Source organism: Heterodontus francisci, chromosome 6 (assembly GCF_036365525.1).
Source record: "Heterodontus francisci isolate sHetFra1 chromosome 6, sHetFra1.hap1, whole genome shotgun sequence".
NCBI lineage: Eukaryota > Metazoa > Chordata > Chondrichthyes > Heterodontiformes > Heterodontidae > Heterodontus > Heterodontus francisci.
Genome location: NC_090376.1, coordinates 65,071,139 through 65,097,267, shown reverse-complemented (window position 1 = coordinate 65,097,267; position 26,129 = coordinate 65,071,139). Strand labels below are relative to the sequence as shown.

Below are 26,129 nucleotides of genomic sequence, written 5' to 3'. Positions count from 1 at the left end.
CAGAATTGTGATCACTATTCCCAAAGTAGTCCCCTACTGAAACTTCAACCACCTGGCCGGGCTCATTCCCCAACACCAGGTCCAGTATGGCCCCTTCCCGAGTTGGACTATTTACATACTGCTCTAGAAAACCCTCCTGGATGCTCCTTACAAATTCTGCTCCATCTAGACCTCTAACACTAAGTGAATCCCAGTCAATGTTGGGAAAATTAAAAGCTCCTATCACCACCACCCTGTTGCTCCTACATCTTTCCATAATCTGTTTACATATTTGTACCTCTATCTCACACTTGCTGTTGGGAGGCCTGTAGTACAGCCCCAACATTGTTACCGCACCCTTCCTATTTCTGAGTTCTGCCCATATTGCCTCACTGCTCGAGTCCTCCATAGTGCCCTCCTTCAGCACAGATGTGATATCCTCTTTGACCAGTAATGCAACTCCTCCACCCCTTTTACCTCCCTCTCTATCCCGCCTGAAGCAGCGATATCCTGGGATATTTAGTTGCCAATCGTGCCCTTCCCTCAATCAAGTCTCAGTAATAGCAATAACATCATACTCTCAGGTACTAATCCAAGCCCTAAGTTCATCTGCCTTACCTACTACACTTCTTGCATTAAAACAAATGCACCTCAGACCACCAGTCCCTTTGCGCTCATCATCTGCTCCCTGCCTACTCTTCCCCCTAGTCACGCTGACTTCATTATCTAGTTCCTTACAGGCTTTGGTTACTACCTCCTTACTGTCCACTGACCTCCTCATTTGGTTCCCATCCCCCTGCCACATTAGTTTAAACCCTCCCCAACAGCGTTAGCAAAAGCACCCCCAAGGACATTAGTTCCAGTCCGGCCCAGGTGTAGACCGTCCAATTTGTAATAGTCCCACCTCCCCGAGAACAGGTCCCAATGTCCCAAAAATCTGAACCCCTCCCTCCTGCACCATCTCTCAAGCCACACATTCATCCTGACTATTCTTTCATTTCTACTCTGACTATCACGTGGCACTGATAGCAATCCTGAGATTACTACCTCTGAGGTCCTACTTTTTAACTTGGCTCCTAACTCCCTTAATTCTGCTTGTAGGACCTCATCCCGTTTTTTACCTATATCATTGGTGCCTATGTGCACAACGACAACTGGCTGTTCACCCTCCCCCTTCAGAATGTTCTGCAGCCGATCTGAGACATCCCTGACCCGTGCACCTGGGAGGCAACATACCATTCGGGAGTCTCGTTTTCGACCACAGAACCGCCTATCTACTCCCCTTACAATCGAATCCCCTATGACTATAGCCCTTCCACTCTTTTTCCTGCCCTTCTGAACAGCAGAGCCAGCCACGGTGCCATGAACCTGGCTACTGCTGCCTTCCCCTGGTGAGCCATCTCCCTCAACAGTATCCAAAATGGTATACCTGTTTTGGAGGGAGATGACCGCAGGGGACACCTGCGCTGCCTTCCTGCTCTTTCTCTGCCTTTTGGTCACCCATTTCCTTTCTCCCTCAGCAATCCTAATCTGCGGTGTGACCAATTCGCTAAACGTGCTATCCACAACCTCCTCAGCATCGCGGATGATCCAAAGTGAGTCCATCCACAGCTCCAGAGCCGTCATGCGGTCTAACAAGAGCTGCAGCTGGACACACTTCCAGCACGTGAAGGAGTCAGGGACATCAGCCGTGTCCCTGAGCTCCCACATTGACAAGAAAGAAAGTTTCACAATGAACTCTTTTTAAAAACACCAGACCTAAATGCATGCTATCCTTTAATCTCTATCTTCTCTTGTGTGTGTGCATGTGTGTGTTTGGATGAAGTTGCAAATTTGCGAGATTTTGTAATAAACATTTATTTTTCTTTAAACCTATGGGAAAACCGTTTGTCTGTCTAGTGACCATTAAATCACTCAAGGGTAAAGCACAGTTCTAATAAAAACGCTGTCTGTGGTCAGTTGAGAGGTGGAAAGGGAAACATCGGAACATAGGAAATAGGAGCAGGCGTCGGCCATCTGGCACCTCGAGCCTGCTCTGCTATTCAAACAGATCATGGCTGGTCTTTTACCTCAATGCCATTTCCTTCACTATCCCCATATCCCTTCTTCTTCTTCTTTGGGCTCCTTGTCACAAGAGACAATGGATAAGCGCCTGGAGGTGGTCAGTGGTTTGTGAAGCAGCGCCTGGAGTGGCTACAAAGGCCAATTCTAGAGTGACAGACTCTTCCACAGGTGCTGCAGATAAAATTGATTGTCAGGGCTGTTACATAGTTGACAGCAGGGAGAAGAAGATCCCAAACAGTGTAGGTGTGAGAACACAGCCCTGTTTCACACCACTCAGGATAAGAAAGGGGTCTGATGAGGCACCACTATGCTGAATTGTGCCTTTCATATTGTCATGGAATGAGGTGATGATACTTAGTAGCTTTAGTGGACATCCGATCTTTGCTAATAATCTGAAGAGCCCACGTCTGCTGACGAGGTCAAAGGCTTTGGTGAGATCAATGAAAGCAATGTAGAGGGGCATCTGTTGTTCGCAGCATTTCTCCTGTAGCTGGCGAAGGGAGAACAGCATGTCAATGGTGGATCTCTCTGCTCGAAAGTCACACTGTGCCTCAGGGTAGACAAGCTTAGCCAGCTTCTGGAGCCTGTTTAAAACGACTTGAGCGAAGACTTTCCCCACTATGCTGAGCAGGGAGATTCCATGGTAGTTGTTGCAGTCACCGCGGTCACCCATGTTCTTATAGAGGGCGATGATATTGGCATCGCGCATGTCCTGGGGTACTGCTCCCTCATCCCAGCACAGGCAAAGCAGCTCATGGAGTGCTGAAAGTATAGCAGGCTTGGCACGCTTGATTATTTCAGGGGTAATGCCGTCCTTCCCAGGGGCTTTTCCGCTGGCTAGAGAATCAATGGCATCACTGAGTTCCGATTTTGTTGGCTGTTCGTCCAGCTCATCCTTGACTGGCAGACACTGGGCTGCATTGAGGGCGGTCTCAGTGACAACATTTTCCCTGGAGTACAGTTCTAGGTAGTGCTCCACCCAGCGATCCATTTGCTTGCGTTGGTCAGTGATCGTGTCCCCTGATTTAGACTTGAGGGGGGCGATCTTCCTGCTGGTCCATATCCCTTCATATCTTTAATATCTAGAAATCTATCGATATCTAGAATAATATGCCAAAGACTTGCAGGTTGATAGGTAAATTGGCCATTATAAATTGCCCCTAGTATAGGTAGGTGGTCGGGAAATATAGGGACAGGTGGGGATGTGGTAGGAATATGGAATTAGTGTAGGATTAGTATAAATGGATGGTTGATGGTCGGCACAGACTCGGTGGGCTGAAGGGCCTGTTTCAGTGCTGTATCTCTAAAAAACAAATATATAGACTAATATTAATATCAAGAAAGCTATCAATCTCTGCCTTAAACATACTCAATGACTGAGCTTCCACAACCCTCTGGAGTAGAGAATTCCAAAGATTCACCACCCTCTGTGAAGAAATTCCTTCTCATTTCAGTCCTAAATGACCTACCTCTTATTCTAAGACTGTGCCCTATGGTTCCAGACCGCTCCCCCGCCATCCCCGACTGCCCCAGCCAGGGGAAACATCCTTCCTTCATCTACCCTGTACCCTGTTATGGTAGAAGGATCATCAAATGAGGTTATCCTTTGTCTTATCAGATGCATTAACAAAAGCTTTGTTTCTTCCTTTCAGGTGTTAAGGAACGCAAACTTCAGCAGCTGACGGGTACTAATGCTCCTCCAGATCCTTCTTCCCCATCACTTCCCTCTGACCCCACCCATTCTGATCTGGCCCCGTGCCATGTATTCACTATACCCTCTGACCTTCCCCTCTCTGACGCTGAACATTCTGTACTCAGCAAAGGACTCAGTTTTATCCCCTTATGCCGCCACCTCAATGAATTTTGCGCTCGGCATGACGTTGAGCTCTTCTTCCGTCATCTCCGCCTCCGGGCTCACTTCTTTAACCAGGAGTCCTCCCCATGACCAGCAGACCCATTCACCTGCCTCCAGCATTCACCCTCCACCTGGACCCGTCCCTCTGGCCTCTTATCCGCTCTTGATCTTTTAATTGAAAACTGTCGGCGAGACATCGGCCGTCTCAATTTCTCTGCTCCCCTCACTCACTCTAACCTGCCTCCCTCTGAACTTTCTGTATTCCGTTCTCTTAGGTTTAACCCCGACACTGTCATTAAACCTGCAGACAAGGGTGGTGCTGTTGTGGTCTGGCATACCAACCTCTACCTTGCAGAGGCTCAGCGCCAATTCTCACACTTCTTCCTACTTCCCCCAGACCATGACACCACCACCGAACATCAAGCAACTGTCCAGTGGACTGTCACTGACCTCATCTCCTCTGGAGATCTTCCCTCTATGGCTTCCAACCTCACAGTCCCGCAACCCCGGACAGCTAGCTTCTACCTCCTTCCTGAAATCCACAAACAGGACTGTCCTGGCAGACCCATTGTTTCAGCCTGCCCCACTGAACTTATTTCTTCCTATCTTGACTCTATCTTTTCTCCGCTGGTCCAGTCTCTTCCCACCTACATCCGTGACTCTTCTGACGCCCTACGTCATTTTGACAATTTCCAGTTTCCTGGCCCCAACCGCCCCCTCTTCACTATGGACGTCCAATCTCTCTGCACTTCCATTCACCATCAGGATGGTTTGAGGGCTTTCCGCTTCTTCTTTGAACAGAGACCCAACCAGTTCCCATCCACCATGACCCTCTTCCGCCTGGCTGAACTTGTTCTCACATTGAACAACTTCTCCTTCAACTCCACTCACTTCCTTCAAGTAAAAGGTGTTGGTATGGGTACCCGCGTGGGTCCTAGTTATGCCTATCTTTTTGTGGGATATGTCAAACATTCCTTGTTCCAGTCCTGCTCAGGCCCCGCCCCCCCAACTCTTTTTCCGGTACATTGATGACTGTATCGGTGCCGTTTCCTGCTCCCGCCCCAAACTGGAAAACTTTATCAACTTCGCTTCCAATTTCCACCCTTCTCTCACCTTTACATGGTTCATCTCCGACACTTCCCTTCCCTTCCTCGACTTCTGTGTCTCCATCTCTGGGGATAGGCTGTCTACTAATATTCATTATAAGTCCACCGACTCCCACAGCTACCTCGACTACACTTCTTCACACCCTGTCTCCTTTGAGGACTCCATTCCGTTCTCCCAGTTTCTCCGTCTCCGACGTATCTGCTCTGATGATGCGACCTTCCACGACAGCACTTCTGATATGTCTTCCTTTTTTCTCAATCGAGGATTCCACCACCCCCCCACCCCCCAACTGTGGTTGACAGGGCCTGCAACCGTGGCCGACCCATTTCCTGTACCTCTACCCTCAACCCTTCCCCTCCCTCCCAGAACCGCGACAGGGTTCTACTTGTCCTCACTTTCTACCCCACCGGCCTCCACATCCAAAGGATCATCTTCTGCCATTTCCGCTATGTTTCGCATGATGCCACTACCAAACGCATCTTCCCCTCCCCTCCCCTGTCAGCATTCTGAAGGGATCATTCCCTCCGCAACACCCTGGTCCACTCCTCCGTTACCTCCAACACCTCGTCCCCTTCCCGTGCAATTGCAGGAGGTGTAATACCTGCCCTTTTACCTCCTCTCTCCTCACTATCCAAGGCCCCAAACACTCCTTTCATGTGAAGCAGCGATTTACTTGTACTTCTTTCAATTTATTATACTGTATTTGCTGATCACAATGTGGTCTCCTCTACAGTCTGTTATCTCCTATCCCATCCCTGCTTTATTTGCTTAAAACCTATTACATTTCTAACCTTTGCCAATTCTGATGAAAGGTCACTGACCTGAAACGTTAACTCTGCTTCTCTCTCCACAGATGCTACCAGACCTGCTGAGTATTTCCAGCATTTCTTGTTTTTCTTTCAGATTTCCAGCATCTGCAGTATTTTGCTTTTATCAATGAGGCCATATGGGTTGAACTGAAGAATAAAAAAGAGGCAGTCATACTACTGGGAGTGTACTGTAGAACCCAGTCAGAGGGAGATATAAGAGCAAATATGTAGGCAAATTCCTGAGAAATGCAAAACCATTAGGGCAGTAATAGTTGTGTGTGTGGGGGGGTGGGGGGGGGGGGTGGGTATCAACTACCCTAATATTAACTGGGATAGAATTAGTGTGAAAGGCAGAGAGGGATAGAATTCTTAAAATACATTCAGGAGAACTTTTTTCGCCAGTACGTAGCAAGTCCAACTAGAGGGGATGCGGTTCTGGACTTACTTTTAGAGAATGAAGCGGCCAGGTAGAAAGGGTATCAGTTAGGGAACACTTTGGTGGAAGTGATCATAATTCAGTTAAATTTAGGGTAGTTATGGAAAAGGACAAAGGTCGATCAGGAATAAAAGTTCTCAATTGGGGAAAAGCTAATTTTACGATGCTGAGATGTGATTTAGCTAAAGTGCACTGGAAACAGCTACTTGAAGGTAAATCAGAGCCAGATCAGTGGGAGGCATTCAAGGAAGAGATAGTGAGGGTTTAGAGTAAGTATGTTCCCTTAAAGAAAAAGGTTGGGACGAACAAATCCAATGCCCCCTAGATGTCAAGGGGCTTAAAGGAAAGGATAAAGAAAAAAAGGGAAGTTTATGACAGATACTGAGGGCTCAAAACTGCAGAAAATCTATAAGAATATAAAATGATGAAATTAAAAAGGAAATTTAGAAAGCAACAAGAGGGCATGAAAAATACTGGCAAGTAAAATTAAGGAAAAATCAAAGATTTTTTAAATCAAAACATTAAGACAAAGAGGATAAATAAAGAAAGAGTAGGGCCTATTTGGGATCCTAAGGGTAATACGTGTGGCGGCGGAGGACATTGGTATGGTTCTTAATGAATATCTTGCATATGTTTTCACAACAGAGACAATACAATCAGGGAGGAAGAGTGTGAAATATTAGATGAAATTAACATAGTGAAAGAAGAAGTATTAAGGGGTTTAACATCTTTGAAAGTGGATAAATCCCCAGGCCTGGGCGGAATGTATCCCAGGCTGTTAAAGGAAGCAAGAAAAGAAATAGCAGAGACGCTGAGCATCGTTTTCTAATCCACTCTGGCTACAAATATGGCGCCAGAGGACTGGAGGACAGCTAAATTGTACCATTGTTTAAAAAGGGAGAAAGGGATAGACTAAGTAATTACAGGCCAGTCAGCCTAACCTTGGTGGTGGGAAAATTATTGGAATAAACTCGAGTGACAGGATAAATCTTCATTTAGAACGACACAGTCAGCATGGATTTGTTAAGGGAAGGTTGTGTCTGACTAACATGACTGAATGTTTTGAAGAGGTAACAAGGAAGGTCAATGAGGGCAATGCATTTGATTTAGGCTTTGTGGATTTTAGCAAGGCTTTTGATGAGGTCCCACATGGCAGACTGGTCACAAAAGTAAAAGCCCATGGGATCCAAGACAAAGAGGCAAGTTGAATCCGAAATTGGCTCAGAGGCAAGAAGCAAAGCGTAATGGTCGATAGGTGTTTTTGTGACTGGAAGGCTGTTTTCAGTGGGGTTTCGCAGGGATCAGTACTAGATCCCTTGCTTTTTGTGGTATATATCAATGATTTGGACTTGAATGTAGTGGGTATGATTAAGAAGTTTGCAAACAATAGAAACATTGGCCATGTGGTTGATAATGAAGAAGAAGGCTGTAGGCTGCAGGAAGATATCAGTGGACTAGTCAGGTGGGTGGAACAGTGGTAAGTGTAGTTCAGTCCAGAGAAGTGGGAGGTAATGCATTTGGGGGAGGCTAACAAGGCAAGGGAATGCATAATAAATGGTAGGCCATTGTGAGGTGTGGAGATACAGAGGGACCTCGGAGTGCATGTCCACAGATCCCTTAAGGTGGCTGGACAGGTAGATAAGGTGGTCAAGAAGGCATACAGGATACTTGCCTTAATTAGCCAAGGCATAGAATATAAGAGCTGAGAGGTTATGCTGGAACTGTATAAAACAGTAGTTCGACCACAGCTGGAGTACTGCATACAGTTCTGGTCACCACACTATAGGGAAGATGTGATTATACTAGAGAGGGTACAGAGGAGATTTACAAGGACATTGCCTGGACTGGAGAATTTTAGTTTTGAGGACAGATTGGATGGGCTAGGGCTATTTTTCACCCAGATGGTAGTGGGGATTTTTCACTGCTTGAAAGGGTGGAGAGGCAGAAACTCGCAAAATATTTTTTAAAAACTAGGATTTGCACTTGAAGTGCCATAACCTACAAGGCTACAGACCAAGAAAGTGGGAGTAGGCTGAATTGCTATTTGTCGGCTGTGTGGACACGATGGGCTGAATGGCCTCTTTCTGTGCTATAAATTTCTATGATTCTATGACAGGGTACATAGGTTAAAACGAGTAAACAGCTAACAAGCGTTGATATAACTGCCATGTAGACACAAACTCCTGAGAATCTTTTAACAATTGGATACCCCAGTTGGGAACTGTAGGGTTTTTCTGGAATGAATGATAGAATGGTAACAGCACAATAGGAGGCCATTCAGCCTGTCGAGTCAGTGTTGACTTTGCAAGAACACTCCAGCTAGTCCCACTTTCTTGCCCTTTCCCCATAGCCCTGTAAATTTATCCCCTTCAGGTGCTTATCCAATTCCCTTTTGAAAGCCATGATTGAATCTGCCTCCACCACCCTCTCAGGCAGTGCATTCCAGATCGTGACCACTTGCTATGTAAAAAAGCTTTTCGGCATGTCACCTTTGGTTCTTTAAAGAACAAAGATGGGCCAAATGACCTTGCTGATATGTACTTTTTGTGAGATTACATCCATGGCACCAGTTTTTGAGTCTGAGAAAAACACACATTTATGGAATGGTGGGAAAGATGCAAAAAGAGTGGAGGCAAAATTCTGTTGACAAGCAAGAGACAGATGCTGTGAAGAGGGGATCCTAGCTTTCTGTAGAAGATTGAGCTTGATCAACTGAATTGTCTTCCTCCTGTAATACAAACGTGCCACAGATTCCTGATTTTTTCCTTACATTTGTGCATTAAAATTACTAGGATTTTCACGGTTAGTAAACTTTAGTAATCAGTAACCAGTGATTAACTTCTTATTACTGTATGCTTCATTGGTTCCCTAAATTCAATTTGTATTCCAGCCTGACTGAATACTGGGATTAGCCTGCCTCCATTCCTCTCTCTTGCTTTCTCTCAATTGCAAAACTAAACACTTGAAAATCTCACAGCCAGATGGGCTGTGAAGATAGAAACAGAAATACAGAAGATGGAAACAGAGGATGGAAACAGCTGCCACCTTCTGCTCAGTTTAAAACTGGGCAGGATGAAGCACTGGGCACAGAGCCATAAGCCAACCTGTTAATGCATCCATGGAGAATATTTAAATGTGCACCTGTCAATCAGATCACTCTTTTTGGACATCAGAAAAAAGCACTGCTGAGTGCTGTCGCTATGATGTCTGCCACAAAAACACAAATTTGAACTACTTAAATTATTTCACTCTGTGCATTGTGCAGCGCAATTTTTGTCCTTATCCTTACACTATAATACAATTTCAAGAATCAAGCTAATGGTCGGAAGTTGGCATCAGAAACAGACACACTACTTACAATAATAACAAGAAATGCTGGAAATACTCAGCTGGTCTGGCAGCATCTGTGCAGAGAAAAGCAGAGTTAACGTTTCAGGTCAGTGACTCTTCATCAGGTCACTGACCTGAAACATTAACTTTGCTTCTCTCTCCACAGATGTTGCCAGACCGGATGAGCATTTCCAGCATTTCTTGTTATTATTTCTGATTTCCAGCATCTGCAGTATTTTGCTTTTATTACACTACTTACAATGTTGGAAGAGCATGGGTACTGTGCATGTAGATTTTTGATATTGCTGCTGGTTAAGAGCAGCTGAGTAAAATTATCTCTTTCATGACCAGTTGGTAGTCTATCTGAAAACTGGACATGTGGTCATTCTAAGCAAGTGGAATCCTCAAGTATACAGTTTGCAAGTGCACACATAAGATTTATTCAACGTTGAGTCATTGTGTTTGTGTTGGGGTGGGGGGGAAGGGAGGGAGGCAGTAACTGAGCCATGCAGACTAAGAGCACAGGCTCAATGCCTGACATGTACTCAGTTAGCTGATTTCAATTTTGGAGTTGTAGGATGCTCAATTTACCCCATGTCTCCTGGGCTGGGGGAGGAAAATTGCATTTATATAGCGCTTTTCATGACCTCAGCACATCCCAAGAAACTTTATAGCCAATGAAGCACTCTTGAAGTAAGAACAGAAAATGCTGGAAATAAACAGCAGGTCAGGTGGCATCTGTAGTGAGAGAAACAGAGTTGGCGTTTCAGATTGATGACCTTTTGTCAGAACTGGAAAAAGTTAGACATGTAACAGGTTTTAAGCAGGTACAGCAGGGAGGTGGGGGGGGGGGGGGGGGGAGGTGGGAGGGAAAAACTAAAGGGAATGTCCGTTATAAGGTGGAAGGGAGGAGAGATTAAATGATATAAGGGATTATGGTGCAAGGCAAAAGGAGATGGTGATGGGACAAGTAAAGAAACAAAAATAGGTCAAGGAGGTGGAAATGGGAATAGCAGAATCATTACCAACTGTCGCAGTCCAAAAAAATGGGGGCAGTGCTTACGATCTGAAATTGTTGAACTCACTGTTGAGTCCAGTGTCAGGGTTCCTTTTCAGCCTTCACCTGGTCTTACCATAACAGGATATAATTTTAAACACACCATGTTTTTAGCTCCCCCTTGGTGAATCCTTGTTCACCGCTTTCCAATTATAAGGCAAAGAAACCAGCACAAACAGGCTTTCTTAGGTTTAAAGAAGAAAAGTTGAAAATTATTAAACTTAAACTCTAATTCGGTTAATGCCTACGGATACACAACGCACCCATGCTAGCATGCATTCGTGATACACACATGCAAATAGAGATAGAAAAGAGCAGAAGAAAAATAAAGTGGAAAAGTTTGAGGTAATATCTGAAGAGGTTTTGTTACAGTTCTTTGAGCTCAATGTAGTGTCCTTGATTATAGGTAGATCTTGCTTTTCGTTGGGGCCCAGTATTCTTCTTAATCGGAAACTTTTCTCTCTTGGGGTTCATGTGTCTTCAGTGGATTCAGAGGCTTGTGAAAAAGAGATGGGAGGAGGCGGGAGAGATCTTCTCAATCCAGGAGCAAACAGTCTTTCTGAGTTCAAACTGTTTGTAGAATTCAGAAAAAAACAGGTTGCCAATCAGGTTAGTCATGTGACTAACTGGTCTGACCACGTCTTGGATCGTATCAACCTAGCAGTCTCTGGAATGCTCCTCTTACACACAATACCTGGTGATCAAGGTCCATTGTGGGTTGAATGTGTCAGGGAATGGTCCTTTGTCCTTCCAATCACTGTCTGTTAATATGCAAATGTCTTTTCCAGCCACAGCTGATCTGTTTAACAAATCCTTTCTTCACTCCAGTAACAGTTTAAAATCAATGTTCATCATAAAATTAATGTGCCTCATTCTTAGCAGTTGGGGGCCTAGCATGACACCGGAAAGCTGTAAAGTGCCTAAGTGAAAGAAGATGTGCTATTACTTGGGCTTCTGTTAAGCTTAATAGGAGCAGGATAGCAGGCGAAGGACAGAGAGGTCAGAATGGGACTGGGCATAGAATTAAAATGACAGAAGCTCAGGGTCATTCTTGTGGGCTGTAAGGAGGTGTTCTGCAATCACCCAATCTGCATTTGGTCTCTCCAATATAGAAGACAGTACATCGTAGGCGGTGAATACAGCATACTAAATTTAAGAATTAGGAAGTATTTAGGGCCCTGGACTCAGTGGGAAGCAAGGAGGTAAAGGGCAGATGTTGCATCCCCTGTGTTTGCATGGGATGGTGCTGTGGGAAGGGGAAGAATCAATTGAGGAGTGGAGCATGGTGTCATAGAAAGAATGGGCCCATCGAATGCTGAAAGGGGAGGGGATGATGTATTTGGTGGTGGCACCACACTGGAAATGGTGGAGGATGATCATTTGAATGTTGGGGCTGGTAGGGTGGAAGATGAGGACAAGGGGAATCCGATTGTGGTTCTTGGCGGGAGAGGACGAATTGAGAGAAGTGCGGGAAATGGAGCAGGCTTGGTCAAGGGCTCTGTCAAGCATGGTGGAGGTGAATCCTCGATTGAGGAAAAAAGTCAATTCTGAAAAACTTTCATCAAACTGAAACATTAACTGTTTCTCTTTCTATAGACACAAAAACAAGAAATGCTGGATTCACTCAGCAGGTCTGGCAGCATCTGTGGAAAGAGAAGCAGAGTTAACGTTTCGGGTCAGTGACCCTTCTTCGGAACTTTCGGGTCACTGACCCGAAACGTTAACTCTGCTTCTCTTTCCACAGATGCTGCCAGACCTGCTGAGTGAATCCAGCATTTCTTGTTTTTGTTTCAGATTTCCAGCATCCGCAGTATTTTGCTTTTATTCTCTTTCTATAGATGTTGCCTGACCTGCTGAGTATTTCAAGCATTTTCTGTTTGTATATCAGATTTCCAGCACAGTATTTTGCTTTTGTATTTATGTTCTCAAGTCTCTGGAGTGGGACTTGAAGTACAGATGAGCCATGAATGGCAAAGCAGGCTGGTGGTGCGAGATGGACTATTCCTATATAAAAGAGTTCTGACGAAAGGTCATAGACCTGCAACGTTAACTGTTTCTTTCTCTACTGGTGCTACCACACCTGTTGTGTATTTCCAACATTTTCTGTTTTTATTTCAGATTTCCAGCATCTCCGCGTAACAGTGGCATCCTGCACCTCTTCACTTCAGAGGAAAATGTATCCAATTTTGGAACTCTTAAAAATACAGTGCTATAAATGATGCTGCCAACGGTGTCAATATTATTACCATCATGCCCGTTATCCCGCTGTTGGTTTACCGATCTCAAGAAATAAAGTCGAACGCTCGCCAAACGCGCATGACCAATTCATCTTTAACAGCTGTAAGTTCATTCGCATTGCGCATGCGTATCGATTCCAACACCGCCTCCCGTTACCACGTGTGTTATTCAGTGCGCATGCTCGCGTTCTTAAACATGCTGATTAGAGTCAAGTGATAACAGCTCACTTTTGTAAACAAACACATTAAGCCGGGCTATACAGTCAAATTTGATTCTTATCGTCTGAGTGTACTACTATTTATTTTTCATAAAGCATGCTAGGGGTGAAAGGTTACTTGATCCGCATGCGCACTGCCGTTCTGCACTGACCAAAGAAATGGCGGCGTGCAATGGGAGGTTCGTTGGGCTGTTGCAGAGATGTTGTGGGTGCATGGCAGCGCTAAGTGTTCCCACTTCTATCAGGATGTCTTCTGTGAGTGTTGGGTTTTCGTGTTCGTTTTGGTCCCTTCTTATCCTGTAGCTCTGAATCAGATTGTCGTAGGAGAGAGAAACATTTCAAAGCCCGAGTTTAGAGACTCGGGTGCTGCTGATCTGCTCCCTCATCTCATTACCACCTGGTCGCCTCACCAGCTTCAACAGCTTTAAATTTCCATAACTCTGGTTCTGTTGTAACTCTCACTTCTGAGTCAGAAGGTCGTGGGCTGAAGTCCCAACCCAGAGATTTGAGCGCAAGCGTTGAGGGAATATTGCACAGTCGAATATTCGGTGCAGTTTTTCAGAATAAGGTGTTAAATCCAGGCCCCATCTGTCCTTTCTTAAAAAGTCCCACCCACTATTTTCTAAGAAAAACAGGGGAACGTCCTGACCAACATCACTAAAATGGTCATTTCATTGTTCTTTGTGGGATCTTGCTATGTGCACATTGGCTACTGTATCCCTACATTACAACACTTCAGAAAAAAGTCATTGGTTGTGCAGCAGTTTAGAATTCCCTGAAGTAGCGAAAGGTGTTGTTATAAGTCTAGGTTCTTCCACTCTTATTTGTCCTAAACCAGCTTCAATACATGAATCAATACTCCTGTGCTCCCCAAGGATCTATTCTGTCTTATTTGCATGCTCTACCCTGGTGACATCTGTAGACGTTTTTAAAATTCTTTCATGGGATGTGAATGTCACTGCAAGGCCAGCATTTTTTGTCCATCCCTAATTGCCCTTGAGAAGTTGGTGGTGAGCTGCATTCTTGAACCACTGCAGTCCATGTAGTGTAGGTACACCTACAGTGCTATTAGGAAGGGAATTCCAGGATTTTGATTCAGTGCCAGTGGAGGAATGGTGATATAGTTCTAAGTCAGGATAGTGTGAGACTTCGAGGGGTGATATTTCCATGCATCTGCTGCGCTTGTTGTTGTAGGTGGTAGAGGTCATGGGTTTGGAAGGTGCTTTTGAAGGAGGCTTGGTGCATTGCTGCAGTGCATCTTGTATATGGTACACACTGCTGCCACTCTGTGCCAGTGGTGAAGGGAGTGAATGTTTAGATTGATGGATGGGGTGCTGATCAAGCGGGCTGTTTTGTCCTGGATGGTGTCGAATTTCTTGAGTGGCGTTGGAGCGGCACTCATCCGGGCAAGTGGAAACTATTCCATTGCACTCCTGACTTGTGTCTTGTAGATGGTTGGCAGGCTTTGGGGAGTCAGGAGGCACGTTAGTCTGCACAGAATTCCCAGCCTCTGACCTGCTTTTGTAGCCGCTGCATTTATATGGCTAGTCCAGTTAAGTTTCTGGTCATTGGTAACCCCCAGGATGTTGATAGTGTGGGATTCAGCGATCGCAATGCTGTTGAGTGTCAAGCGGAGATGGTTACCTAGATCTGATGGCTTGCACCTTAGGGTCTTAAAGTGGCTGCAGAGATAGTAGATGCATTGGTTATGATCTTCCAAAATTCCCTAGATTCTGGAAAGGTCCCAGCAGATTGGAAAATCACAAATGTAACACCTCTATTCAAGAAAGGAGGGAGACAGAAATCAGAAAACTATAAGCCAGTTAGCCTAACATCTGTCATGGGGAAAATGCTAGAATCCATTATTAAGGAGGTAACAGCAGGACATTTAGAAAATCATAATCAGTGATTTCTGACAATGCACGCGCAATACAGTGCACTCGGCTGGAGGAAGCGGCTAAATGGGAGACTTTGAGGCTGGAGTTCTACCTCCTAAGCTGCTTGCTCCAGACTTTGCTGCTTCCACTCCACTCCGCTGGCCGATTGTTCCCTGCTCCTCGCCACCCTGCTTTCCGGTTGCTTGCCCCCACTTTTTCCACCCCCACCCCCCTTTCCCGCCCTCCCATCTGCCGCTAGCTCTAGGTCGCGCCGCTACCCTCCTTTCGGCCATCCGCTCCTACGCCACCATTTGATTCTTTGGGCGGCACATTGCGACCGATCAATCATGGGAGCGAATGGCCGAGAAGAGGGAAGCAGCGCAGCATGGAGTTTGGGCGTGGGGGGGAAGCAGGGAGCAAGTGGGGTGCCGAGGAGAGGGGAACAATCGGTCAGGGGAGTCAGGGAGCAGCGAGGTCTGGAGCGAGCGGCTGAGGTGGGGAAGCGGCCGGTGGGGAGGGGAGAAAGCGAGATGGTGGGAGGGGAGAGCGGCCATTGGGGCAGGAGCTAGTAGCTATGTTCGGGTGAAATCAGTCCTGTTCAGTCATATAATCGAATCACAATAAAGATTGGCAGCACATTTTATACTTTGCCCGATTTCCAATGGAAATGCGCTCATAAAATTCCTTTTGCATTTAATAGGATTACTGGAATATTAAATGGATCTGAGGATCCTGTTCTACATACTAGTATATTACTGGGCTTCCATCCAACTTAATGTAAGGCTAGTTTGCTAGAACGATCGAACCATAAGCATTTCCTGTGATAAATTGAGCTGCGCCATCTTTAATCCTGGAAGCTGCCTTAATGTTGCAGACACTGACGTTCCAGTTGAAGAGCCTGCATTTGCGCATGTGCAAGTACTGCGCCACCTAGTGGTTGCTTTGTCTGCAAACGCAGCCAATCATAATACAATCAGGCAGAGCCACCATGGTTTTGTGGAAGGGAAGATGTGTTTGACTAATTTATTACTTCCTCAAAAAACTCTAATACGCAAGGTGGATAAAGGGGAACCTGTAGATGTAGTGTACTTCGATTTCCAAAAGGCATTCGATAAGGTGCCACATACGAGCATACGAATTAGGAGCAGGAGTAGGCCCCTTGAGCCTGCTCCGCCATTCAATAAGTTCATGGCTGAACTGATTACTCCACATTTCCACCTACCCACGATAACCTTCCACCCCCTTGCTTAACAAGAATCTATCTACCTCTGTCTTAAAAATATTCAAAGATTCTGCTTCCACTGCCTTTTGAGGAACAGAATTCCAAAGATTCATGACCCTCTGAGAGAAAAAATTTCTCCTCATCTCTGTATTAAATGGATGACCCCTTATTTTTAAACAGTGAGCCCTAGTTCGAGATTCTCCCACAAGGGGAAACATCCTTTCCACACCCACCCTGTCAAGACCCCTCAGGGTCTTATATGTTTCAATCAAGTCACCTCTATTCTTCTAAATTCCAGTGGATACAAGCCTAGCCTATCCAATCTTTCCTTGTAAGACAGGCCACCCATTCCAGGTATTCGTCTCGTAAACCTTCTCTGTACTGCTTCCAACGCATTTACATCCTTCCTTAAATAAGGAGACCATTACTGTGCACAGTACTCCAGATGTGGTCTCACCAATGCCCTGTATAGCTGAAGCATAACCTCCCTACTTTTGTATTCAATTCCCCTCACGATAAACAATAACATTCTATTAGCTTTCCTAATTACGTGATGTACCTGCATGCTAACCTTTTGCGATTCATGCACTAGGACAACCAGATCTCTCTGCATCTCAGAGCTCTGCAATCTCTCACCATTTAGATAATATGCTTTTTTATTCTTCCTGACAAAGTGGACAATTTCACATTATGCTCCATTTGTCAGGTTTTTGCCCACTCACTTAATGTATCTATATCCCTTTGTACCCTCCTTATGCCCTCTTCACTTGTTACTTTCCTACCTTTCTTTGTGTCATCAGCAAATTTGGCAACCATGCCTTTGGTCCTTTCATCTAAGTCATTTATATAAATTGTGAAAAGTTGAGGCCCCAGCACAGATCCCTGTGGCACACCAGTCGTTACATCTTGCCAACCAGAAAATGACCCATTTATGCCTACTCTCTGTTTCCTGTTGGCTAACCAATCTTCTATCCATGCCAGTATGTTACTCCCTACACCATGAGCTTTTATTTTCTGCAATAACCTTTGATATGGCACCTTATCAAATGCCTTCTGGAAATCTAGGTACAATACATCCACCGGTTCCCCTTTATCCACTGCACATGTAACTCCCTCAAAGAACTCCAATAAATCCACATCAAAGGTTACTGTACAAAATAAGAGCTCATTGTGTAGGGGGTAACATATTAGTATGGATAGAGGATCGTTTAGCTAACAGGAAGCAGAGAGTAGGAATAAATAGGTTATTTTCTGGTTGGCAAGCCATTACTGGTAAAGTGCTGCAGGGATCAGTGCTGGGACCTCAACTATTTACAGTCTGTATCAATAACTTGGATGAAGGGACTGAATGTATCTTCTTTGGCCTCCTTATCTCGAGAGACAACGGGTAAGCACCTGGAGGTGGTCAGTGGTGTGTGGAGCAGCACCTGGAGTGGCTATAAAAGCCAATTCTAGAGCGACAGGCTCTTCCACAGGTGCTGCGGAAAAATTTGATTGTCGGGGCTGTTACACAGTTGGCTCTTCCCTTGCGCCTCTGTCTTTTTTCCTGCCAACTGCTAAGTCTCTTCGACTCGCCGCACTTCAGCCCCACCTTTATGGCTGTCCGCCAGCTCTGGCGAACGCTGGCAACTGACTCCCACAACTTGTGATCAATGTCACAGGATTTCATGTCGCGTTTGCAGACGTCTTTAAAGCGGAGACATGGACAGCCGATGGGTCTGATACCAGTGGCGAGCTCGCTGTACAATGTGTCTTTGGGGATCCTGCCATCTTCCATGCGACTCACATGGCCAAGCCATCTCAGGCGCCGCTGACTCAGTAGTGTGTATAAGCTGGCGATGTTGGCCGCCTCGAGGACTTCTGTGTTGGAGATACGGTCCTGCCACCTGATGCCAAGTATTCTCTGGAGGCAGCGAAGATGGAATGAATTGAGACGTCGCTCTTGGCTGACATACGTTGTCCAGGCCTCGCTGCCATAGAGCAAGGTACTGAGGACGCAGGCTTGATACACTCGGACTTTTGTGTTCCGTGTCAGTGTGCCATTTTCCCACACTCTCTTGGCCAGTCTGGACATAGCAGTGGAAGCCTTTCCCATGTGCTTGTTGATTTCTGCATCTAGAGACAGGTTACTGGTGATAGGTATGCCTAGGTAGGTGAACTCTTGAACCACTTCCAGAGCGTGGTCGCCAATATTGATGGATGGAGCATTTCTGACATCCTGCCCCATGATGTTCGTTTTCTTGAGGCTGATGGTTAGGCCAAATTCATTGCAGGCAGCCGCAAACCTGTCGATGAGACTCTGCAGGCACTCTTCAGTGTGAGATGTTAAAGCAGCATCGTCAGCAAAGAGGAGTTCCCTGATGAGGACTTTCCGTACTTTGGACTTCGCTCTTAGACGGGCAAGATTGAACAACCTGCCCCCTGATCTTGTGTGGAGGAAAATTCCGAGGACTTGAACGCATGTGAAAGCAGTAGGGAGAAGAAAATTCCAAAAAGTGTGGGTGCGAGAACATAGCCCTGTTTCACGCCACTCAGGATAGGAAAGGGGTCTGATGGGTCTAATGGCTTGGATGAAGGGACTGAATGTATGATAGCTAAATTTTCTGATGACACAAAGATGGGCAGGAAAGTAAGCTGTCGAAGAGAACATAAAGAGTCTGCAGAGGGATTTAGATAGGTTAAGTGAGTGGGCAAAAATTGGCAGATGGAATACAATGTGAACTTGCCCACTTTGGCATGAACAAAAGAAAAGCAGTAGATTATTTGAATGGAGAGAGACTGCAGCACTCTACATTACAGAAGGATGTGGGTGTCCTGGTACATGAACCACAAAAAGTTAGTATGCAGGTACAGCAAGTGATTAGGAAGGCAAATAGAATGTTAGTGTTTATTGCAAGGGGAATCGAGTAGAAAAGTAGGAAAGTGTTGCTATAGCTGTACAGGTACTTGGAGAGACCACATCTGGAGTACTGTGTACAGTTTTGGTCTCCTTATTTGAAAAATTATATAATTGCAATAGAAGCAGTTCAGAGAAGGTTCACTCAACTGATTCCTGGGATGAAGGGGATACAGTTTTAAAAATTAGGGGTCTCCCATTTAAGTCTGAGATGAGAATTTTTTTCTCTGAGGGTGGTTAGTCTGTGGAATTCTCTTCCCCAGCTAGCAGTTGAGGCTGGGTCATTGAATATATTCAGGGCTGAGTTAGATAAATGTTTGATTGACAAGGGAATCAAGGGTTATGGGGGGCAGACAGGAAAGTGGAGCTGAGGCCGCAATTTGATCAGCCATGATCTTGTCGAATGGCCTACTCCTGCTCCTAGTTCTTGTGTTCTTGTATGAGGGCACTTCATTTTATGTCTGAAATCTATTTCTGACTTCCCTTTCCTCTCGAATATTTGTGTACAAGATCTTTGTTGCCAGTATGGACCCCTGTGTATTAATTTCTTCCCTTCCCATCCCCTATAATCTGTTGAATGGATATGAATTAGAAAGTTGGTGAGAGTTTGGAGTTTATTCTGAGGTACCAGATAAAGGGCAACCAGCTTTGTCACGTGTGGATTTGTTCTGAAAAGTCCTTGCACAAGGGACTTACAAGGCTAAAACGAGGCTGGTTGCTAGTGGTTTTGAAGAGCAACTGGGTGATATAGATGTTAGAATGGACTCTCCCACAGCTGGAAAAGTAATCTTGAAAATCTTCTTGGCTCTTTTTGCCACATATTCATGGGAGTATAGATCCATTGACACACGCTACGTTTCTGCAAAATGATACTTTTCAGAGAGAAGTGTTTCTGAAACTGCCCAAAGAGGCAGCAGATGGAGAAGGAAAACTATGGAAACTAAGCAAATGCATCTGATGCTTTCAGGGTGTAATATTTTTTGGTGAGGTCTGTTTTGCTGAAAATAGGTTGTGTTCAACTAAAAGCAGGCCCCGCAATGTTTTATTTGTTTCAGGCATCTTCTTGATGTATGTTGATGATTTACTACGGGGTGGCCTGTGGAATTTGAGAAACGTGTTAAGATTAGAGTGGAATTTAAAGTTGGGAGTCAGCCTTGTGAGGCTTTTAAATAAAAACAAGAAATGCTGGAATCACTCAGCAGGTCTGGCAGCATCTGTGGAAAGAGAAGCAGAGTTAACGTTTCGGGTCAGTGACCCTTCTTCGAGGCTTTTAAATAGGTTAGTTTAGATATTAAGTAGAGCAGGTCTGGAATAAACAACAATCAACAATCCTATTTAGAAAGTGTTACTCCCAGCCTGTTTAATCATACTGGTCCTATCTTCACACTGAGGACACTTTCCATCGTGTTGTGTGGCACTACCACCGTGCTAAATGGGATAGATTCAGGACAGATCTAGCAGTTCAAAACTGGGCATGGGCCATCAGCATCAGAATTGTATTCCATCACAATCTGTAACCTCATGGCCCGGCATATCCCTTTACCATTACCATTAAGCCAGGGGACCAACCCTGGTACAGTGAGGAGTGTAGGACAGCATGCCAGGGGCAGCACCAGGCATACGTACAAATGAGATGCCAACCTAGTGACGCTACAACACAGCACCACATGCATGTTGAGCAGTGGAAGCAGCAGGCTATTGACAGATCAGCGATCCAACAGGCAACAGATCCGATCAAAGCACTGCAGTCCTGTCACATCCAGTCATGAATGGTGGTGGACAATTCAACAACTAATGGGGGGAGGGGGCTCGATAAACATTCCCATCCTCAATGAAGGGGGAGCTCAGCACAGCAATGCAAAAGACATGAAGCATTTGCAACCATCTTCAGTCAGAAGTGCCAACTGGATGATCCATCTTTGCCTCGTCCTTTGGTCCCTAGCATCACAGATGCTAGTCTTCAGCCAATTTGATTCACTCCACACAATATCTAGAAATGGCTAAACACACTGAATACAACAAAGGCTATGGACCCCGACAACATCTGAGCTGTCGTATTGAAGACTTGTGCTCTAGAACTAGCCACACCATGAGCCAAGCTGTTCCATACAGCTACAATGCTGATATCTGCCTGACGATGTGGAAAATTGCCCAGGTATGTCCTGCCCACAAAAAGCAGGACAAATGCAATCTGGCCAATTACTACTACTCCGTCTGTTCTCAATCATCAACAGTGATGGAAGGTATTGTTGACAGTGCTATCAAGTGGCACTTACTCAGCAATAACGTCACTGCTCAGTTTGCTTTCTGCCAAGGCCACTCTGCTCCTGACCTCATTACGCCATGGTCCAAACATGGACAAACAAGCTGAATTCCTGAGGTGAGTGAGAGTGGCTCCCCTTGACATCAAGGCAACATTTGACAGAGTGTGGCATTAAGGAGTATGAGCAACATTGAAACCAATGGAAATTGGGGAAAATGCTCCACAGGTTGGAGTCATACCTAGCACAAAAGAAGATGCTTGTGGTTGTTGGCCAGTCATTTCAGCCTGTGGGCATCACTGCAAATGTTCCTCAGGGTAGGGTCCTAGGCTCAACCTCTTCAGCTGTTTCATCAATGACTTTCCTTCTATCATAAGGCTAGAAGTGGAGATATTTGCTCATGATTGCACAGTATTCAGCACCATTTGCAACTTCTCAGATAATGAAGTGGTCTGTACCTGTCTGTAGCAAAACCTAGACAACATTCAGGCTTGGGCTAATAAGTGGCAAGTTTCATTCACACTACACAACTGCCAGGCAATGACCTCCTTCAAAAAGAGAGAATCTGACCACTTCCCTTTGACATTCAGTGGCATTACCATTGCTGGATTCCCCACCATCAACATCTAGGGAGTTACCATTGATTAGAAATTTAACCGGACCAATCACATAAATAACAAAGAACAGTACAGCACAGGAACAGGCCATTCGGCCCTCCAAGCCTGCACCGATCTTGATGCCTGCCTAAACTAAAACCTTCTGCACTTCCAGGGTCCGTATCCCTCTATTCCCATCCTATTCATGTATTTGTCAAGATGCCTCTTAAACATCTCTATGGTACCTGCTTCCACCACCTCGCCTGGCAACAAGTTCCAGGCACTCACCACCCTCTGTGTAAAGAACTTGCCTCGCACATCCCCTCTAAACTTTGCCCCTCTCACCTTAAACCTATGTCCCCTAGTAACTGACTCTTCCACCCTGGCTAAAAAGCCTCTGACTATCCACTCTATCCATGCCGCTTATAACTTTGTAAACCTCACCACCACCTTGGGGGGCAATTAGGGATGGAAAATAAATGCTGGCATTGCCAGCAACACTCACATCTGCTCCATAAAGTTGAACAAAAATCTTTGGCATTGTAAAATATCTCACGGCACTTCAACCAAGAGTTGACACCAAACCACACAAGGAAGTATTAGGACAGGTGACCAAAAGCTTGGTTAGTGATGTTTTTGAGGAGAGGCAATAGTGGAGCAATGAAAATTGGGGATGCGCAAGAGGACGGAATTGGAGGCATGCCAAGATCTCTAGGGTTTTGGGACTGAATGAGGTTACAGAGAATAGGGTCGGGCGAGGCCACGAAGGAATTTGAAAACAAGGATGCGAAGTTTAAAATTTAAGGGTTGCCGGTCATGCACCAGCGTAGGTCAGCGAGCGCAAGGGTGATAACTGAATGGCTTGGTGTGAGTAAGAATACAGTCAACTAAGTTTTGGATGCCCTCGAGTTTACAGAGGGTGCAAGGTGGGGGAACAACCAGGAGAAGCTAGGGTTTTCTCAGGGCAGAGAAGGTCAAGGGGTGATTTAACAGGTGTTCAAAATTATAAGGAGTTTACGTAGAGTAAATTAAGGAGAATCTGTTTCCACTGGCAGGAGAATTGGTAACCAGAGGACACAGCTTTAAGATGATTGGCAAAAGAACCAGAGGAGAAGTGCAGTTTTTTTTTGTGTAGTGAGTTATGATGATCTGGAATGCATTACCTGAAGGGATGATAGAAGATTCAGCTGTAATTTTCAAAAGGTAATTGGATATAAACTTTGAAAATAAAAAATTGCAGGGTTATGGGGAAAGAACAGGGAATGGGACAGATTGGAAAGCTCTACCAAAGAGCCAGAACAAGCATGGTCGGCTGAGTGCCTGACTTCTGTTCTGTAAGATTCTATGATCTCTCTTAAGCCTCTCACTGTGGAGAGTCAGAAGCACCAACTTGTGTGGTATAATTCAGTGGTACTGTACTTCCCTCCACCATTGACTCAGCTTTCCTTTTTGATTTAAAAGACAGTTGCAATCCCATCATAATATCATTAAGGTGGTAGTTATATTTCTTTGGAAAAATGCACTGTTAAAAAGGTTAAATGTAACCTATAGTTTGTCACCATATTAATTTTCTATGTCTATGTCTAATGCTGGTTTTGCTATTTTTTACCACTTTCGATATAAACGGTCACCTTCCCAGCAGGATGACAAAGCCCCTTTAATTTGCCCATTCATATTAACGTGTATAAGTTTCATTCTTTTGTGTGGTCAGTCTGACTACATGATGCTAAATGTATTGACACTTCAATACTGTACAGAGTCGTGGTCATAGCGGCACAGAAGGAGGCTATTCAGCTGATTTGAGTCCTTGATGGCTCTTTGTAGAGCAATCCAGTCAGTCCCATTTCCCCTGTAAGTTTATTTCCCTCAAGTGCCCATCCAATTTCCTTTTGAAATCATTCATTGTCTCTCTTTCCACCAACCTCAGGCAGCGAGTTCCAGGTCGTTGCCATTCACTGCATATTAAAAAAAAAGTTCTTATTTACATCTCCCCTGCATCTTACCTAAAACCTTAAAGTTGTGTCCTCTAGTCCTTGTACCATCAATTAATACGCACAGCTTTTCTTTGTCTGACTTGTCTAAAGCAGTCATAACCTTGTACAGCTCGATTAAATTTCCCCTGAATCTCCTTTGCTCCAAGGAGAACCTAACCTTGTAGCTAAAATCCCTGATTCCTGGAACCATTCCGGTAAATTTCCTCTGCACCCTCTCAAGGACCCCTACATCCTTGGTGGTGACTACAACTGGGTGCAGTATTCTAGTTGTGGCCTAACAGAGCTTAATAAGGTTCAGCATAATGTCCCTACTTTTGTACTCGATGCCTCTATGAAGCCCACCATCCCATATGTTTTGCTAATTATTCTCTGCCACCTTCAAAAGTCTATGCACATGGACCCCAGGTCCTTCTGTCCCGCACACTCTTTGGAACTGTGCCATTTAAGTCTATATTGCCCCTCCCTATCCCTTTTGCCAAAAATGCATCACCTCACACTTCACTGTATTAAATTCCATCTGCCACTTGTCTGTCCATTCTGCTGCCTACCTATGTCCTGTTGCAGTCAATTGGTATCATCCTTAAGACTCGATACCAAACTTGAAGGTTTAGCATTGGCAAATTTTACTCTGTATTCCACAACCCAAGTCATTTATTTATCTCGCTCTCCCCTCGTCCCTCTCGCTCTCCCCTCGTCCCTCTCGCTCTCCCCTCGTCCCTCTCGAATAGGTACCTTCTGCCCCAATGCCCTGACAATCTGAAGCCCTCTCTATCTTCCTATTGTACTCTCGCTAGCCCGTGGCACCGGGAGTAATCCAGACATTACTACCTTCAAGGTCCTACTTTTTAACTGCCCCTCCCCCCCCCCCCCCCCCCCCCCCCCACAGATCCTGAAAATCTGACTGTAGAACCTCAATACCTTCCCACTCTGCGTCGTCGATACCAGCATGTACTACAAGTTCTGGCTCACTCCCCTCCCGCAGAATATTCTGCATCCTCTCCCTGATCTTTATAATGGCACCAGGGAGGCAACAAACCATGTGGGACTCACAATGAGGGTTTATAGAAATCCCTGACTGCCCCCTGAACTATGGAATCTCTTAAACATCTGAATGTCTACACTTTGTTGTTCCCTCCTTTGTAGTCTCTTGCCCATTGGTGCTATGGTCTGGATTGCACTGCTTGACAGTGTTGTCACTCCCGGAAGTCTCCAATGCTGAGTACTGTTTGAGTGGCACACACCCTGAAGATTCTTGCACTTCATGCCTATTCCTGCTCTTCCAGATAGCCTACTAACCTGAGCTCTTACTGCCTGTGGGGTGACTACCTCCTGGAACGTACCATCCAGAAATACTCCTCCTCCCTGATGCTCCACAGTGACTCCAGCTGCTCTTCAAGCTCGGAAATCCTGAGCTTGAACCCGAGCAGCTGGAGACATTTCCTATACACGTGGTTCCCCCAAGATGCATGAAATGTCCTGAAGTTTCCACAAGGTGCAGGAATTGCAAAGTAACACGTCTCAGCTGCCCATCCATGATCTAAAAAATCTGTATTTCCTCTTTCGAATCTGGTTAATGCCTTGTTTAAATTATTAATTTTAATTTATGTCTCTACACCAGCTCTGTGCTAATACTCTTATTAATTCACTTACTGTTGTACTCAACCTGCTTGTGTTGATAAGTTTAGTTCTTTTTGTAACCTTGCTTCCTGACGTTCATGCTCACTCTGCTTTGCTGCTGTATCCCCTAACTCCTTCAACTACGTGCCCCTCACCTCGGGGCTCTCAGAACAACCAATCAATTTGTTCTGTTTCTCTCTCTGTCTCCCATTGACTCCCACCGCTGCTTTTCTTGTGGGTCTCTGGCACTGCTTTCGCTTACACTCATACGCGTCTCCCGCTGACTCCTCACTGCCATTTTTACCTATGGGTCTCTGGCACCACCGCTGCTTTTACCTGTGGGTCTCTGGCACTGATTTTCCTTAAGACTCAGGCTCTGTCTGACTCCCACTTATTCCCCGCTGCTGCTTTTACCTGTGGGTCTCCAGCACTGTTTTCCTTCTGGCTCGATCTCTGACTCCTGCTGATTCCCCGCCGCCACTTTTACTTGCGCATCTCCGGCACTGTTTTCCCTCAGGCTCAAAGTATGATTGGCATGGCATTTAACTATATTTTATTGTGATTTTTCTATGAC

The 26,129-nt window shown here is 45.3% G+C and overlaps 1 protein-coding gene across 2 annotated transcripts in view; it reads left to right on the top strand.

Annotated features, from left to right (window-relative positions):
• The first annotated feature begins 12,767 nt into the window (after positions 1-12,767).
• The window catches only part of mrps9 (mitochondrial ribosomal protein S9), a 121,491-nt gene continuing 108,129 nt past the window's right edge, over positions 12,768-26,129 (top strand). Inside the window, exon 1 of one of the 2 annotated variants that reach the window (XM_068033823.1) lies at positions 12,768-12,977. In XM_068033823.1, the coding sequence (XP_067889924.1) occupies positions 12,888-12,977 (90 nt within the window). In that variant the 5' untranslated portion in view covers positions 12,768-12,887. Of the gene's footprint in view, positions 12,978-13,241; positions 13,348-26,129 lie in introns of those variants that run through there. The other variant, XM_068033822.1, reaches the window with a different exon arrangement.